Genomic DNA, 18,347 nt, shown 5'->3' on the forward strand with positions numbered 1-18,347 from the left:
CCTAAAGTCCGTATACGTACGGAAAAATCTAACCTAAATCCCAGTTTAGTAGTTCCGCACGGAAGCGACGACGGTGGCTGCCTCTTCCAGCGTGACGTCGGCGTCCGTTGCTTCCTCCCACAGAGTTCTATCAGCTACTTCCTTCGGCTCGGATGTCGAAAACGCCTTAGAAAAATCACCCACAAGGTTAGAGCTGACTAGAACCTCCTCCTCATCCTGATTTGTAGATGTGTAGATGTATTGAACTATTCATATGTAGTTCTTCCGATTCTGAATGAGTGCTTTCAGTTGCCTTCTTGGCTCTAAATCATAATGTTAGTATGTGTTAAAAAATGTTGTCTTTAATTTGGTCATTGGAATCTACTTTGAACGATCTGGTTATGCAATTTGTCTGCTGGACAAGTTTTTAGTTGCCGAAATCCTTAACATTTGCATATCTTTTTGCAAAACGCTATTTTATACGCGTGTTATAGCGCGCTATAACGTGCATAGCGTTTGGAGAAGGTCCTCGCTAAATGAAATAGCGCGCTATTTAAAACCTTGATTCAAATAGAGTCATGTGGTGGCTCCAGTTTTAGGTCTGTCCGCCTGGGTCTTCCGATGCAGGCGATCTTCTTCTTTTGATAGCTGCTTATCCTTCCTGCTTTGGATGTTGTACAGAACCGACGCTGCCATATTTTTCTCGCGACTGAACCGTGCGTAGGTTGCGGCCACGTGTTTGATGAAGTAGACGGACGCCAGATCTGATCTTGTTAAGTTGAAGTAGATTGTTTGCCATATGCGATCTGAGTGTTGCTTGATGTTGAACTCGATGAATCCCGCCCGGATGACAAAATCCAATCGTCACGCTTCCCACAGACGGCGCCAATTGACGAGGCGGTTCCTCGGCAATGCCCACCATGAGGGGCTTGGGTTTTAGAGAAAGGCGACGACGGAAGTTCCGGAAGCGAGGCGGTACACGACGTACCCAGGTTCACGTCCCCGCGGTGGAGGATCGCTACGTCCTGCTAGCAATCCAGTATATGAATATATGGGTACAAGGGGCCGCCATAGGCGGAGTAGTTGGATCTAGTCTAGTTCTAGTTCGCTGGCTGCGATGTCTAGGCGTGTCGCCTCTGTGATCTATGTTTCTGATTATGCGTATCCCTAAGGGGTGCCCCTGCCTGGCTTTATATATCAGCCAAGCTAGGATTTACAAGAGTCCTAGTAGGATTCATATTGGAGCCTTCTTTCCTTGTAGTCCAAGTTGTTAATGCTTGCGGGTCCAGCTTGTCGAGTCCTTGTGCTGGTCCATCTTGATAATCTGCACCGGGTATGGCAATGTCGAGTACCCGAAGGGTTATGCCCACGTCAATCGAGATGCACAATAAACGAAGAACGAAAAGTAAAACACTGCAGGAGACACGAGATTTTAACGTGGAAAACCATTGCAACACACAAGGGAAAAACCACGGGCGTCAGCCAGCAAAACCTTCACTATTTCGGTGGTGTTTACAAACGCCGTGGGTGTACAATGATGCGACGAAACCCTAGCGGCGGCTTACAGGGAAAATATATAGACGGTGGCAACGATCCGTACCGCGGGGGGCTTCGCCCCCCGCACCCCCAGGTGCACCAAGCCTACCGGCGACGAGCCTCGCTCCGCTCGTCAGAAGTTAGCCTCTTCTTGGAATTTGGATCACAATGTAACATCTCCGAGGTCAGGATCGTTGGAAAGCTCAGGCATAAAAACCTTGTCAAGCTCGTCGGCTGGTGCCATGGAGGGAGGGAGCTGCTACTTGTTTATGAATTGATGCCGAATGCAAGCCTTGACAAGCATCTCCATAGCTCCACCAATCATGTGCTTTCGTGGACAGACAGGTATTTTTTTGATATTAATCCATTTTATTTAAACATTGTTAGGATTAGAATCCGGGAATATGCCACTTGGTTTTCTTCACACTTGCCCATCTATCTATTATATACTAAAAGCAGAATACGAGGGATTAAAATAGAGACACCACGTTAATCCACATCATTCTAAATTTTGTTAACTCTTAGATCTGTAATTTACGGTTAGGATTTACCGATAGATTACGTAAATTTTATGTTCACCCGGACAAACTTATTGAGACTTACGGTTTACGTGTCAAAGAAAAAATATACAAAACGTGTATACTTTTGGAACTAACGTTTTACATGTGAACGAGAGGATATACAACGTGTAGAGTTTGTTTTCCTCCAGACGTGCTACCCAGGATTCGTAAAAACAAAAAACGTGCTACCACAGGATAGACTACACATGCATCTGGCCGGCAAATATGCAAAAAAAAAAAAAAAAAAAAAAAAAACGTGCGCGATGGCACTGCCATGCAAAGAATTGCATAGTACAAAGTTTTGCGATCAGCCTAATCCACAAATTTGATCGCTATATGTTTACCTACTGACATTAATATGTTGAGTTATCCACATAATTATTTTCCCAAAGCATCAATGATGTTGTGCCAACATAAGCCTATTTCAAAAATTAACAATGGAGGACTGAAATCTTAGTCCGTATATAAAAGTAATTAGACAATAACGATGTGATCTACTCTGATTGATATTTTCTATAAAGAGAGAACATGCGGTTAATACTCCCTCTGTCTTGAAATTGTCAAACATTTATGTAAATTCAGATGTGCCTAAACAATATTTAGTGTACAGATATATCAATATTAAGACACATATATATACATCCTTTTCGGAACGAAAGAAGCACATAAAATTGCCACACATTTTAGGCACGAACTTGCATTTTGTCAAAAAAAAAAAAAAGGGTGATCATTGGTCATCTCATGAAGGCGCGCGATCCTTAGTTCGCTGATCGTGGCTGAATTTTTTAAAGAAAATCAGCTAGAAGATCCAAAAAAGAGAAAAAACATATCGCATGCACTTTTTTAGAAATAATATTTTATAACCGCTAGATTTTTATGACTTTTATTAGACCAGTTATATCTTTTAATCCCTATCATGTTTGTTTTAGTGCCATCCAAGCATCTGGTCTGGCCTAGCCCTAGCATATTGTATTGCGATTACCACCCTGAGAAAATCAGCTAGGGAACTATCCATCATTATTCGTCCCGCTATCATGGGCAAATCAGACTACCACCGATAGAAAATCAGCAAACAACATCACTCACACAATGATTCATGCATCGGTATTCACCCCGCTGTCATGGGCAAATCAACCAAACAAAGAATACCGTATGAGCCATTGATCAATGCATCGCATCAGTCAAGCATGCCTTGACCTTCGACTCAGAAGCAAAAGTTCATTGATTTTCGTCTTTCAGAATGCTAATCATAAGGCACTGTTGATGTTTTCCGCCAAGGAAATTGAAATGTGATGGTTTGATTAAGCTATTGGTGGATGATTAAGCTACTGGCAGAAGAATCACTAATCACATCTCACTAATCGTGAGGAGGCAACTCAATAGGCACATTGATAGGGTTCCGCTGCAAAATCTTTTGCAACGTTGATGCCTCCACACGTTACATGGTTGCGAAGAGATGATGTTCGGCTCATCTAGAAATTAAATTATGGTGAGAAAATTAAGGTGAATGTCTGGCTAGATGGAAAGTTTATGCGTACAAGGAATGCAAGTCTTTCATGGAATATTAAGGTACATGTTTCAACTAGATACACGAGGTTAATATAGTTTTCATGTTTAGGTATTTGAAACATGGAAGCAACCAATGGATATGCCATGTTAGTTAATTTTTCGTGCTCAGGTTTTTGAAGCCACATTTTTCTTACCGGTTGTAAAAAATACTTTTATTGCATATACATACAAATCTTGATTCCAATAATTAGGAATTTAACCCTCGAAGTAACGACCGGAAGACCTTCGCATGGGGTAATGTATGTCAGTTAGTTATATGCCTCAGTGATTTGTTTGATCACACTCTAATATTTGTTTGAATTAGCTTCCACTTCATGTCTTTCGGTTATATCTTTTATATATACTTAATTTCTGGAATATCTTTAAATATTTAATGAGTGAGAAATAATTTGATTGAATATTGAATATAGCTCTAGATACATAGACACTTTGATTTTTTTTACTTATGTTCCAAAATACAAACCTAAAAAATGTGATGTTGATCATATCTATCTGTACTGCTAATTCAAAGATTTTCAAATTTGTTCAATAAAAAGTATACATTATGAAGAGTTGAAATTGTTCAAAATCTAAATGTCACATATTTTCGAATGGGTGAAGTAGTTACATTAAGAAATTTTCCATTGAGAATGTTGAAGTTACGATAGAAAGAATGCAAGATGGTGAGGTCACCGCCTTATCTCTACTGTGACATCGAGAGTATCAGAACAATAAGAAATATAGATTCAATATAATGAGATTTTATTTTTTGAGCAATGGATATCACAATATTTTTCATTCAAATGATTGATAAATTTATTTTTTAATTTTTACTATATAATCAGAATTTAAAAATAAATAATAAATATTATTATACTACAGATGATGCCCTCGCATTTGCGAGGGCCACCTTGCTAGTTAACAAAAAACTAGCTAGGTGCCCCTCGGAAATGCGAGGCAATCATCTTTAGTATGTTGAAAGCAGCCGTGAAACGAATTTATAATTTCAAGGGGTTTCTATAGACATCCATCTGTTGTGTTAAATAAAATATCACATACATGAAAAAACATAATTAATGTCATTTGGTTAATCTGTTGTTTTACTGAACTTAATACATGTAAATATTCCTTAATTAGATTAATAAAGCTAGACCGTTATAATTTGGACCCACAATCTAATCAATGGAAAAAATATTTTAGACTAAGTGGATTATTGTGGTGTCTTCTTTTCCTATTTTTTAGAATAAGACTCTCCTTGATCTCTTCTATCTGCAGGTACAAGATCTCGCTCGGGTTGGGATCTGCGATACTGTACCTCCACCAAGAGTGGGAACAGTGTGTGCTGCACAGGGATATAAAACCCAGCAATGTTATGCTTGATGCAGAATTCGGTGCCAAACTTGGGGATTTCGGCCTCGCCAGGCTAGTTGAAAAAGGGCGAAGATCCCTTACAACCGCTCTTGCGGGAACTATGGGCTATATTGACCCAGAGTGCGCCTACACTGGAAGGACCAACACCATGTCAGACGTGTACAGTTTTGGTGTGGTACTCCTCGAGATAGCCAGCGGCAGGAAGCCTGGAGTTGTAGATGCGCAGGAAGAATACGCAATCCCCTTGGCCCAGTGGGTCTGGGAAAGGTACGACAGCGGGATTTTTATGGACGCCATAGATGAACGTATGAGAGGGAAGTTCGATGATCAAGAGGCGGAAAGAATGCTGATCGTTGGTCTCTCATGTTGCCAGCTCAATAGCAGTCTGAGACCATCTATTAGAGAGGCAGTTAGCGTGCTGCTGTTTGAGTCTCCACTTCCTGTCCTCCCTGCAAGGATACCAGTGGCAGTTCACATGCCGATGGTTGGCACTTCGGCTGCAACTGGTAGCAGCGGGGACAGCATTGCCACATCTAAGGTGAAACATCTTATCTTCATTTTCTTCCCTCTGTACCTCTTCTTTTCCTTCTCAAAGTACATGCTATACTTTTGTTGCTAGTCTTCTGTTACGTCCTTCTGAAGCTTCTAATACGTGACCGATGATGCAAGCAGTTGTTCCAGTCGTTTCTTGTCTCCATGGATGTCATCAATTCTGACATGTTTGTGCATACACAGGAACTGGATGGCCCTGAATGCATGTAGCCTTCGAACTGTCCAATCACATGACGAATTGTATGGACTGAGTGCGCAACTGCAGAGCCGAGCAAATTTGCTGGAGTATGTTCCGGTGACAAAGGTAGACAGAACGCTTCATCAGCAAGGAACATCATACGTTTAGGATAGGCAGACATTACAAAAAGTTAATTGTATATGTAATATGAGAGTAGTCCAGCACATCTTTTGTGATCGACTGTTTGTTTGATGCCTGTCTAAAATGCATGCGGCTGTGGTAGCATAGTAATTCTTGTAAGTTAGTCTATACTTTAACACCAACGCATTGGATCACACTCTGTATCGTGGATGGCAATTGATAGCTATATCAGGGATGAGTAAGAAAGGCACCTCTTTCAATATCATTCTGGTCTCTCCGGCACTTAATACTTGTTGCAAATACATGCAGAAGATAGTCTAAAATGTGTCTAAGTTCATTGAACTGATGACAAGTATTTAGAGCCAGATGGAGTACTATATACCACATCCACAGCTCTAAACAATAACCGATTTTTATGCGGCTGTAATATGATTCGCTAAGCTGCTAACGATTATAACTGAATAGGTAGATGTAAGGGCGCACGATGACAGGACAGGCGTCTCCAATGAAGAACTCGTCCAATTTTTTTTAGCCCGCAACCCTCCCTCCTGCACCCCACCCTCCCACCGCCGCCGCCGGTGATATAGGCTAAGCCAGCGTGGGTTGCCTGATTTTCACGAATTAACCCAATGAAGTGTGATTGTGGAGGGGATTCGCGGGAAGGTGGACGAACGCGAAGAACACGATACAAACACATGCATATCAATCGGTTATCCTCGTTGGTCCAAACGCAACTCGATAGAATTGCAAGACAAAGACCAAACGGTAGAATATCTGGCAAAAGATCGACAAATCCAAATAGAATTCCAAAGAGAAAAAGATCAATTTAGAATATAGTTGTAAAGCAAGAGATTCTCAATAGATAATCCGGATAAAATTGGATACAATAGATTGGTAATCTAAGGAGGGGGTTTTCCTAATCTACTAGGGATGGAAGGCACAAGCCAAGTTCATCTAAATATCATCTCTCTCTCATTAAGGTGGGGGTAGGTGCCTATTTATAGGTAGGGTCCGAAGGGGTAAGTTACAAGCGAAAAGGCTGAAATCTGCCTGTAGCTTCGTAGGGGTGGAAGTTCTGGCCCTTGGGGGTGGAAGTTCCGGTCACCCAGTAGTACCAGTTGGTGAGGGGTGGTAGTGCCGGCCGTGAGCGGCGGTAGTACCGACCTGGGGCGTCCAACTTCTTTTCTTCCTTCTCTTTCATGCTTCCGTGATATCGGCCTCGCGTCCTCGGGTCTCCATGGCATCCTCCCTTCCCTCCGTCCGTACTTGTCGTTGAGTTCCTATCATCAAGATTTGACGGAGTATGAAGTAGTATACCATTCCATATAGGCGATTGTAGGCACGCATAAAGGAGAAGATTCACCTTGGCGTGACGTGTTGGCGATGAAGCACATGATGCGGTGAAGAACGAAGGTCGCCCCGTATCATCTCCCCCACTTGAAAAAGAGTCGTCCTCGACGATAGCTCTTCATGAACTTGTATAGGAAGTAGATGACAACCACGCTTGAATGTCCCTTCACTTGTCATGGACCCTATCAACGGCATAAGAAAAGCAAAGCAATACTCAAAGCGTAGCCAATGTTCTATGGGATTAGCAAGGGGCCTTAAGTAGAAGGAGGTCACCTTATTGTAATGTCGGTGTGCTCTCATGGAGAGGTCTTGTGTAGTAGATGTGTGGGGTTGAACCCATTTGTTGACGCTCATCCACAAGTCACTTGTATCTTCACACAACAAAGACCAAGCAAAGTATGTGTGTGTGTGATAGAGGAGCATATCATCAACGACATGTCCATTCATGTTCACAACACCATTAGCACAACGAAAATATATGAAAAATAATGCATGTGCAAGGTTAATGTGTAAGAAATCCGTATGGACATCTTACAAATGCGGAAACATAGAAACTCCAAATGGTGAGACGACCATGGTGTCCATCTCATGTATAATCTCATTTTAATTATTGCACTCAAGGCATCGGAAAGACAATATTTTCAATATCCTTGAAGCAACACGAGGAGAATTTGGCAAAAACACTAGACGAAAGGTGTCCAAGATATCATCAACATGTGTGCACACAAACCATCGGAAAGCGAAATTGGTCCTCATATTTTTTTGCAACACAAGGCATATCATTCAAAAAGTTCACCAAGAAAACATTTGCATAACTATGCGTGCCAACAAACCAAATGAAAGAAAAATTGTTCAACTTGTTTGAGGCTATACCAACGGTAAGAATCACAACATTATGCTTGCAAAAGAACCATGAGAAAGACACTACAAGAAAAGTTCTGATCCTCAACGTCAAATTTTCGTCAGGTATGGCCCCTTTTTTGTCGCATATGGGCCTAACCCGATGATATGGGTTCTGTGGTCAATACATCGTCACGCAAAGGCCTACCACGGATTTTTCGGTCCGTCGCGTTTGGGCGCCCATTGGCTACGGAAAATCGGACCGTTGCAGAAGAGGTTTCGGGAGGCCGTTGAATGCAGACCTCATGCAAACTGACATATGGCAGACGCCGTTAACTCTCTGTTAACGCCGTTAACCGGCTGAAACCCCGTGGTAGATGGTAGGCCGACACGAGGCCTGCCACGCCTTAAGCAGGCCGGCCCATTTAGTTTGCGGGCCAGGCCAGCTGATTTAGTTTGACCGGTCAACTATATAACTGGGCTGGGCTAGTAGATACGTGGGTCGGGCCTAACCTCTAAGGTTGACTGGTCAAAACTTCAATGGGCCGGTCCACTAAGCATGTGGGTCGGGCGAATGCCTCCATTTGACCGGTCAAAAAGACGAGTGGGCCGGCCCGCTGATCAAGTGGGCCAGGCCGGATGTCTTCGTTTGACCCGTCAACAATTAACTGGGCTAGCCCAATAGTCATGTGGGCCGGGCCGAATTTCTTTGTTTGACCGGTCAATATGCAAATCGGGCCAGCCCAATAAGCATGTGGGTTGGGCCAAATATCTTTGTTTGACCGGGCAACAAACAAACGAGCCAGCCCAATAAGTATGTGGGCAGGCCGAAGGTTTTGTTTGACCGGTCAACATAATAAATGGGCCGACCCATTAAGCATGTGGGTCCCACTTTCATGTTATTGGGCCAGGCCAGTTAGTAAGTGGGTCCACCTTAAAGCAAGTGAGCTGGCCCAATAAGCATGTGGGCCCCACTTTCCTGTTATTGGGTTGGCCCAGTTAGTAAGTGGGGTCCAACTTAAAGCAAGTGGGCCGGCCCAATAAGTAAGTGGGTCAGCCCTCAAAATAAAAGAGGGTCCCACCTATAGTAAGTGGGTCGGCCCATTAAGTAAGTACTAGGGCACTGGTCGTTTGACTCGTCAACTTGCATTCTGGGCCGGCCCAATTAGGCGTATGAGAAGGAATTAAATTTCATGGGCCTGTAGCCAATTAAAGTTAAAAGCTGGTAACAATGATATACCCAATTACATACATATTGTAGCATTGAGTCCAAAATAATTAGGAAAATTACAAGGCAATTAATGTGCCCAAATAAAAAAATTACATATAATCATGGAGGGCTTCTATTAGCATCATCAATAACACGCTGATATTTGGAGATCGCCTTGATTGAATCTTGTGTACCCTTTGTCAACATATCAGCTACAGATCTTAGAGCATCGACACCATGTCTTTCATAAAGTACAACCTTGAGATATTTACTATTTTATAAAAGGAATGGTCTAGGTTGACCGCTATGAGAGGATGCATCAGAAGACATGTCAGAAGTTTTTGGGGGCCTCTCTTCTGATGAGGATTTCTTCATTACAATTGCATTCTGATATGTATTGCAAAAAGGGTTAAACAATGAACTACACAAACATGTATTAAGCATTGTTGATATGTATTAAGCACAGACTTACATTATATCGTTGCATGTGGCTCACTACGGAACCTTTTTTGCCCTCTATCTTCTACTAAGGACTACTTCATTACAACTGCATTCTAGTAATACAGCAAACATAATTACAATAGTGAGCTTTTCAAACATGTATCATGCAATGTACATATATGATAATAACAAGTTGTAGAAATAAGCACAAGATAATGTATGGAACTTGTTCTAAGCACGGACTTACATTATAATGTTGCACAGGCTCGCTACAGATCCTTTTCTAGCGTATATCTTCTAATGATGACTGCTTCATTACAACTGCATTCTGGTAATATTGCAAACATAGTTACAACAATGAACTATTCAAACCTGTATTATGCAATGTAGAGATCAAATAATAGCATGTAGCAGAAATAAGCACAAGATAAGATATGAAACGTGTAATAAGCACATACTGGCTCGCTGCAGGTCCTTCTCTTGCGTGCACTAGTCATGGTCAACATGCCTGTTATTTTAGGCTCATCCTGCCCCATTGTCCTTAATCTGTGTTTATATATCACATTTAAGACCAAGTCAGCTGGTTTCAAATAACAAAAACTTGAGCTGCCAAAGGAATAAGCTAATATTTACCAGATATCAGATTAAAACCAACTAGATGTTGCTTTGCATGAGATAAGAATTCCAGATATTCATATTTAGAGTATGAAATGAATATAAATATAATGCTAAGGTTTTCCACATAAAGTAAACTGACATTAAGAATGACCAGATGTCAGTTTCAAAGCAACTTCGCAGTTTCTCCAAGACAAGCATATAAAATAGATACAAACATAGTAAAGCGTGAATGGCATAGCTATGGGGTTCTAAGTGTTAATCTCTGGCAGAATGAACAATGCATACAACTTATAGATAATAACAGAAGTAAACTGCCAAAATTACCAACCAAGAACTCAGATTCCAACCTTCCCTAGCGTCACCGCTGTTAATTTTGGATGTTCTAATAAGCAGTTCGCATGGTCAATCCCTAGGAAAAATAACACTGAAAAGTTAGTCTACGATAGTACAAAGTCCAAACATGCATGCAACAATAACTACACAAGCTGTGCGACAAGAGCATTCATGGAAAAAATAGCTATAAGCTAATGACGAGGTATAAGAGCAAACAGATTGGAAATGCACATAGCACGATTATAAAGCAGTGTGACAGTAGTAGGTAGGAGAAAAAAGCTAGCAGCAAAATGAATGGGTATACGGCTATCAATATGTGGATGCACACATGTGCTAGTAGAATGAAATGGATTGTAGCGACCGGATAATGCTTTTGTACAATATTAAAACGAACTTCATGCGAAGCAACACATCAAGAAAGTGAATGGCATATGCGATTGATGACCCACAAGTATAGGGGATCGCAACAGTCTTCGAGGGAAGTAAAACCTAATTTATTGATTCGACACAAGGGGAGCCAAAGAATATTTGTAAGCCTTAACAGCGGAGTTGTCAATTCAGCTGCACCTGGAAACAGACTTGCTCGCAAGCGTTTATCAGTAGGAACAGTTTTATAGCAGTGGGAGTAGTGAAACATAAGCAGCAGTGTAATAAAGACAGCAGTAGTGATTATAGTAAACAGCAGGATTAAAATATTGTAGGCATAGGGATGGATGAACGGGCGCTGCATGGATAAGAGAACTCATGTAATAATCAAGGCAGGGCATTTGCAGATGATAATAAAACAGTATCCAAGTACTAAATAACCATAGGCATGTGTTCCGTATATAGTCGTACATGCTCGCAATGAGAAACTTGCACAACATCTATTGTCCTACCAGCCGCTGGCAGCCGAGCCTCTAGGGAAACTACTGGTAATTAAGGTACTCCTTTTAATAGAGTACCGGAGCAAAGCATTAACACTCCGTGAACACATGTGATCCTCATATCACAGCCTTCCCCTCCGGTTGTCCCAATTTCTGTCACTTTGAGGCCTCGGGTTCCGGACAGCAATATGTGTATACAACTTGCAGGTAAGATCATAAAACAATGAATATCATCATGAATCAATAACATGTTCAGATCTGAAATCATGGCACTCGGGCCCTAGTGACAAGCATTAAGCATAACAAGTTGCATCAATATCATAAAAGTACCAACTACGGATACTAGGCACTATGCCCTAACAATCTTATGCTATTACATGAACAATCTCATCCAATCCCTACCATCCCCTTCAGCCTACAGCGGGGGATTTACTCACACATGGATGGGGGAAGCATGGATGGTTAATGGAGAGGCGTCGGTGGTGATGATGGCGATGATCTCCTCCAATTCCCCGTCCCGGCAGGGTGCCAGAACGGAGTTTCTGATCCCCAGATTGAGTTTCGCGATGGCGGCGGAGTTCTGGATGTCTTCTGGCAAATTGGTCGAACCCCCCGTGCGTTTTAGGTCAAGGGCTTTAAGTAGTCCAGAGGGGAGCGTCAGGGGCTGGCCGAGGCGGCACCACCATAGGGCGGCGTGGCCCAGGGGCCCACCGCGCCGCCATGTGGTGGGCGCCCCTCGTGGCCCCCCTCCGTCTCGTCTTCTGGCTCCGTAAGTCTTCTGTGAAAATAGGCCCATTGCAATTATTTCCGGGGATTTTCCTGAAAGTTGATTCTCTGCACAAAAATAAGACACCAGGGCAATTCTGCTGAAAACAGTGTTAGTCCGTGTTAGTTGTATCCAAAATATACAAATTAGGGGCAAAACAATAGCAAAAGTGTTCGGGAAAGTAGATACGTTTTGGACGTATCAACTCCCCCCAAGCTTAGCTTATTGCTTGTCCTCAAGCAATTCAGTTAACAACTGAGTGCGATAAAAGAACTTTCACGAACACATTTGTTCATATGATGTAAATATTCTCATGATATGGATGAGTACTTAGGCAATTCATAATAAGATACATGCAAATAAAGTCATCTAATAGTTATGTCAATCATGAAAAAGATACCAACCAACTAATAATAAGCATCATGAATCATATCTATCAGCAGGATTGCAATGTTCATAAAAGATGTGATAAAGTGGTATCTCACTTGCCCGTATTTGTACAGCAAAACATAAATGCCCAGGCACCTCTGAAATTCATGGAAAGACTAGAAGTAAAGATTATCAAAGATAAAAGCATCAAAGTTATACCACAGTTAACCATATTCTGGGACAAACATATTATAGTAAGAATGACAATTATGCTCTCAAGAAGGTGCTCAAAGAAAGGATGGTGACTCAACGTAAAAGTAAAAGATTGGCCCTTCGCAGAGGGAAGCAGGGATTAACATGTGCTAGAGCTTTTCATTTTTAAAACAGAAGTAAAATTGTTTTGAGAGGTGTTTGTTGTTGTCAACAAATGGTAGTGGGCACTCTAACTACCTCGTCAACCAGACTTCCAAGAGCGGCTCCCATGAAGGACGTTATCTCTACCAGCAAGGTAAATCATCCCTCTTCTCTTTTGTTTACACATGTACTTTAGTTTCATTATGGATGACACTCCCCCCAACCTTTGCTTACACAAGCCATGGCTAACCGAATCCTCGGGCGCCTTCCAACATTCACATACCATGGAGGAGTGTCTATTTGCAAATTAAGTTGCTTACTGATAAATCAGGGCAAAACATGTGAAGAGAATTATTGATGAAAGCTAATTAATTGGGGCTGGGCACCCCGTTGCCAGCTCTTTTTGCAAAAATTATTGGATAAGCGGATGTGCCACTAGTCCATTGATGAAAGTCTGTCAGGAGTAAATGACAAGGTTGAAAGATAAAACACCACATACTTCCTCATGAGTTATAAAACATCGACACAAATTGAGAAGTACTTTGAAGGTTTTAAAGTTAGCACATGAAAATTTACTTAGAATGGTTTGAGATGCCATGCATAGGTATTTATGGTGGACACTTTGGAATAACTTGGTTTTCAGGGGTTTGGAAGCACGAGCAGCATTCCCACTCAGTACAAGTGAAGGCTAGCAATAGACTGGGAAGCGACAATCAAGAGAGCAATAACTGTCATAATCATGCTTGCGACAAAATAAATTAACGGAGGCATAAAAGTGATACAAGAACTCTGAGGCAAAGTAAATCATCGAGGCTTAATTGACTTTTGTCAGTCATATGCATGCGTGAGCATGTGCCAAGTCGATTCAAATGAATTATTCAGAGGAGGATACCACAATATCATACCTATCTATGAATAAAACAATGCAAGCAAATATTTATGACATGCTACTCATATTAACAAATTGGAGCTAAACATGAGAGATCATGAACTACTAGACTTTCATTAAATGACATATACCTCACATGAACCATCTAAGCATGCTCATATGGATGAGTATATGTACAGTAATCATTTTGTTTGAAAATCTTCCGCTGTTAAACTCGAAAAGTGCTCAACTAATGAAAGTTAGATAATAACCTGGGGAACATGCAAAATAATTGGCTTCTCAAAATAACATTCTGGCTATTTTTAGGAATTTTTTTAGTATCAGTCCAGAATCTGTTTTTTAGACAGCACTTCCCCAAATATCATCTTCCTCATATTAGAGGCAACCATCTGAAGCGAAACAAGTATGTACAAATATCCGGCAATTGTAATATTCAATGAATGAGTGATGCCGGCATACCTCCCCCCAAGCTTAGGCTTTTGGCCTAAGTGAAGATCAACCCCAACGAGGGTCAGGGTTCCACGCTGGTGGATCATACATGGCGTGGTCATAATAAGATCCCTGTGCAGAAGAAAAGGATGAAGGCTCCACATGCCCAAAATGCTGATGTAAAGAACTTGCTGCGTCGGATGACAAGTCGAGGGGTTCCTCGGCCTCCTCCATGCCGTCCCCTGCATGATGGCCGCTCTTTTCTATGTATGCATCAAGTTCATCTTCTGTGACCGACCAACTTTCCCTGGAATCAAGGTTAAACAAAGCAGGTGCAGGAAATCCAACTAGCCTTTCAGATTTAGTTACTCTCCCCTTTTTCTTGAAAAAGGTTATCTCATAGGACAGGTTATTCAAATTAGACCAATTAGAAACAAAGTCATGTTTTATCATGGAAACAATATCAAGTTTCTCTATAGAGAGCTGAACATCAAGAGGGTGAGGTTCTACACCATGCATAGCTAGCAAACGAGAGGCAATGAGACCTCCACAAATTCCTCCTTTATCACGGTTAGTAGCAAGCCTAAAAGCTATCAAAGCACCCAAATTATAAGTTCTATCACGTTGCAATGCAGCAGCTAAGAAAACCAAATCATGGATGGATAACTTATTTGCATTCTTTCTAGCAAGTACGCACTTGGTGATAAAATAAGCAAAATAGCGAATAGAGGGGAGTTGAATACTACAAATTTTACCACTCTCATCTGAGAAGCTTCTCCCTTGACAGATCATCTCGTATAGATTCAAGAGTTGCCGTGGCAGTCCCCTAATCTTCTCACATGATCCCCATTGTGGCACTTTAATAGCTGCACAAAAATCATCAAAGGGCAAGTTGATAGTTTTATTGTAGATTTTATATCGAACCATGGGGTTAGGTTGGGACCAATGGAATTCAAAATCCTGCACCACTGACATGGTTAGTTTTGCATATTGGTAAGGTTCACCAACAACAAAATCTTCTAACCCTGCATTAGAAATTAGATTTTGAACATCCTGAAAAATTCCTGCACTCTTCATGAAATCGGTGCATGGGTAGTAGGAGGGGTATACTCCCTCTTCACGGTGGACTCTCATAACTTCATGCACCTCCAATTCATGTTGGTTGAGTTGGTGTCTATTCCACTCCATTTTCTGAAATTTTTCAACAATCATTATAAAAAGGGATTTCTATTTTCGTGCCCTCAGGTCCTTAGTTGTACTCAGTTTTCCCCAGCTCCTTAGTTTTTCCTCAGTTTTCCCCAAGCCCTTGTTTGAAACCCGCAGAAGCAGCTCAGACGGCAGGATTCCCGTTTAGTTGACCGTTCTGTCACGTGTGGGGCCGCGTCATGTGGGCCCGCGTCACGTGGGGCTGGTAGAAAGGGACCGCGTGGGACAGGACGAGAAGCGTTTGGTTGCACGTGAACAGGAGCTGGGTTCTGTCTCTCTCGGCCCCAAATTGGCATTATTAAGTGCACCTTTTTCCCCTCTTTCTCTCTGTCCTTTTCACCAAATTAGTATAAAATCTAGAGAAGCTTGCATTTCTGACTTTCTTCAATTATTTGTGCCTTTTGGCCCTCGTTGTTTGCCCAATATGGCAGCAAATCTAGTACTCCCTCTGGTCCATATGTATGTAGTTAAATCTAGAAGCAAATCTCCAGGATAATGTACGATAAATTCACAGTCAAAGTAAATCAAGAAAACTAAGTACGGCCAACAAAATATAGTAGACTAGGGATAGATAATCCCTAGATAATATGGATAGATAATAAGCTGCATACACAGCAGCCAACATAGTAACAGGTTCTTCACAGCACCATCATACTAACATAACAACAAGGGATCCCTAGCTAACAACAAAGGGATCCCAACAACAAACTAGGAGGCAGCAGCAGCAGCACACGTCCAGGACTCCGCCTACCCCATCTGGCTCTGCCCCCACTTGTTGCTCTTGCTCCCCTTGGGAGCCTTGGGCTTGAGCGGAGGCATGCGCCCGGCGGAGATCTCCACCCGCTGCAAGCTGCGGAGGTGCATGCCGAGCGCCCTGTGCTTGGCGCGGAAGGAGTGGACGTTCACCGTCGTGCCGACCTTGGGGAAGGTGGTGCTGATGTTCTCAGCATGCGTGACGAGGCAGTTGAAGTCCGTGGCGCCGAGTCTCCTGGTGCAGAAGGGGCACCTGTAGACCTCCTTGGCGAAGTAGGAGATGTACTGGCCGACATGCAGCTTCCGCAAAGACTGGCGAGTCTTGACGTCCTCCTCCTCCTCGTCGCTGCCGACGTCGCTGCCAGACATCCGATCCATATCAAAACGTAAACTAGTGAATGAGTTGCAACGATGACTAACGTACATGATAACAAAGTTAAGAAAACAGAGTCAGCCTCGGTTAGAGTGGACATGATTATATATCTACAGGGGAAGGTGTAAGCGAACTAAAGCTCATGCACAACAGATTTGTACACAGCAATGGTTCGCTGAACCCTCCTCGTAAAAATTTGCGCCCAACCATTCATCATAGGCAAAGAAACAGATTCTAGATCTGAACTAGATCTGAACTTGAACACATTCGAGATTATTTGCAAAATTAAACGGTTGATATCTTTTGATTAGTGCATAAAATAACTGATTGAGATCCCATGATTACTTGCATAAATTAACTGATTGAGATCCAATATTACTTGCATAAATTAACCGAACAGCCGAACCCCAAATCTTAAACGAAATCAAGAAGTGATCAAAACAAAATGGAATAAAATCGGCGCAAATATTAGCCCAATACTCATCCATCTACAGATCCATCTACACCAGCAAAAATAGGGTTCAAAAAGGAATGGGGAACAAAAAAGGAAGCAAACCGTAGTTACCTCGTTCCATGGGTCCTCCAGGGAGGTGTCGTAGGGGTTCGGGGGCGGGACGTACGGCACGGGGTCGTAGGGGTCCCATCCCGCCGGGATCTGACTGCCACCGGCGGCAGCAGCCTCCGATGCACCGGCGACGGCGGTGGCGGCGGCGACGTCCGTAGAGGGGACGGCGCCGAAGATGGAGGTGTCGCGCTCGAGCCTACCTCGACGATGGGATTGGCATTCTCCTTGTCCATCTCTCCGGCGGAGGAAGAGGAAGAGGGAGAGGGTTTTTTGCTTTGGAGAAGATGATGGGACGTGAGAGAGTTGGCGATGCGTGAGCGAGTGAGAGTGACAGAGAGAGTGCGAGGAGGCGTCTATAAAGGCGAGGGGTGGTTAATGCGACCCGCATCCTACGCGTGCACAGGTGCACGTCTGCACGTCTTGGACTTCTGCAACGCGACACGCGTCCACGATTGCACGTCTAGACTTCTCCACCGCGACCCGCGTCTACGCGTCAACAATTGCACGTGTCCTCGAGTCTAACCCTGGAAATTTAGATATACTCAGGTATACCCTCGAGTCTTATACTAGCATTTTTTGTGTGCTCAATTTTCCCCTCGAGTGCTAATACTGGCTAGTGCAATATACTCAGTTTACCCTCAAGTGGCTGGTCAATGAGAGTCAACAAATGGGATTAACTAGTTAAATGAGTCATTTAATGTGCAAAAAAATCCGAAAAAGAGTGGCACTTACTCATGGAGTCTTTACCACAAATTGCCACTTCTCAAATCATAGATAAATCATAGATAAATTAAGTTTTACCACAAATTGCCACTTCTCAAATCACCTAGTAGCTATGAAGGTGCATGGTTTTCCACAATAAGCCCTTCCCAAAACAGCTTCCCCCAAATCATACTTTGTCTAAATGAGGCCACAATTCTCACACTGATGTATATTGGTATTGCAAATAGTTTGAGGTAGGCCAAGATGGGTTTCATTGTACAAAACACGCATTTTCCATTTTTTAAATCTCATATTTGAATCCCTTAGTCTATTTACTACTCAGGTGCCCTTGGTTTCTTGATAGTACTCAGTTTTGCCCTCTCTCTTCACAAATTCTCGCAGACGTGCAACATCGCCC

The 18,347-nt window shown here is 42.5% G+C and overlaps 1 protein-coding gene across 1 annotated transcript; it reads left to right on the plus strand.

Moving 5' to 3' along the window:
* The first annotated feature begins 1,696 nt into the window (after window positions 1–1,696).
* Window positions 1,697–6,111, plus strand: LOC127297275 (L-type lectin-domain containing receptor kinase IX.1). The gene is made up of 3 exons (XM_051327572.2): window positions 1,697–1,860; window positions 4,899–5,532; window positions 5,730–6,111. Exons 1-3 carry the CDS (start codon window positions 1,793–1,795, stop codon window positions 5,754–5,756), a joined length of 729 nt encoding a protein of 242 aa, XP_051183532.1. The 5' UTR covers window positions 1,697–1,792; the 3' UTR covers window positions 5,757–6,111.
* Window positions 6,112–18,347: the final 12,236 nt, after the last annotated feature.

Source organism: Lolium perenne, chromosome 4 (genome assembly GCF_019359855.2).
Source record: "Lolium perenne isolate Kyuss_39 chromosome 4, Kyuss_2.0, whole genome shotgun sequence".
In the NCBI taxonomy this organism is placed as follows: Eukaryota; Viridiplantae; Streptophyta; class Magnoliopsida; order Poales; family Poaceae; genus Lolium; species Lolium perenne.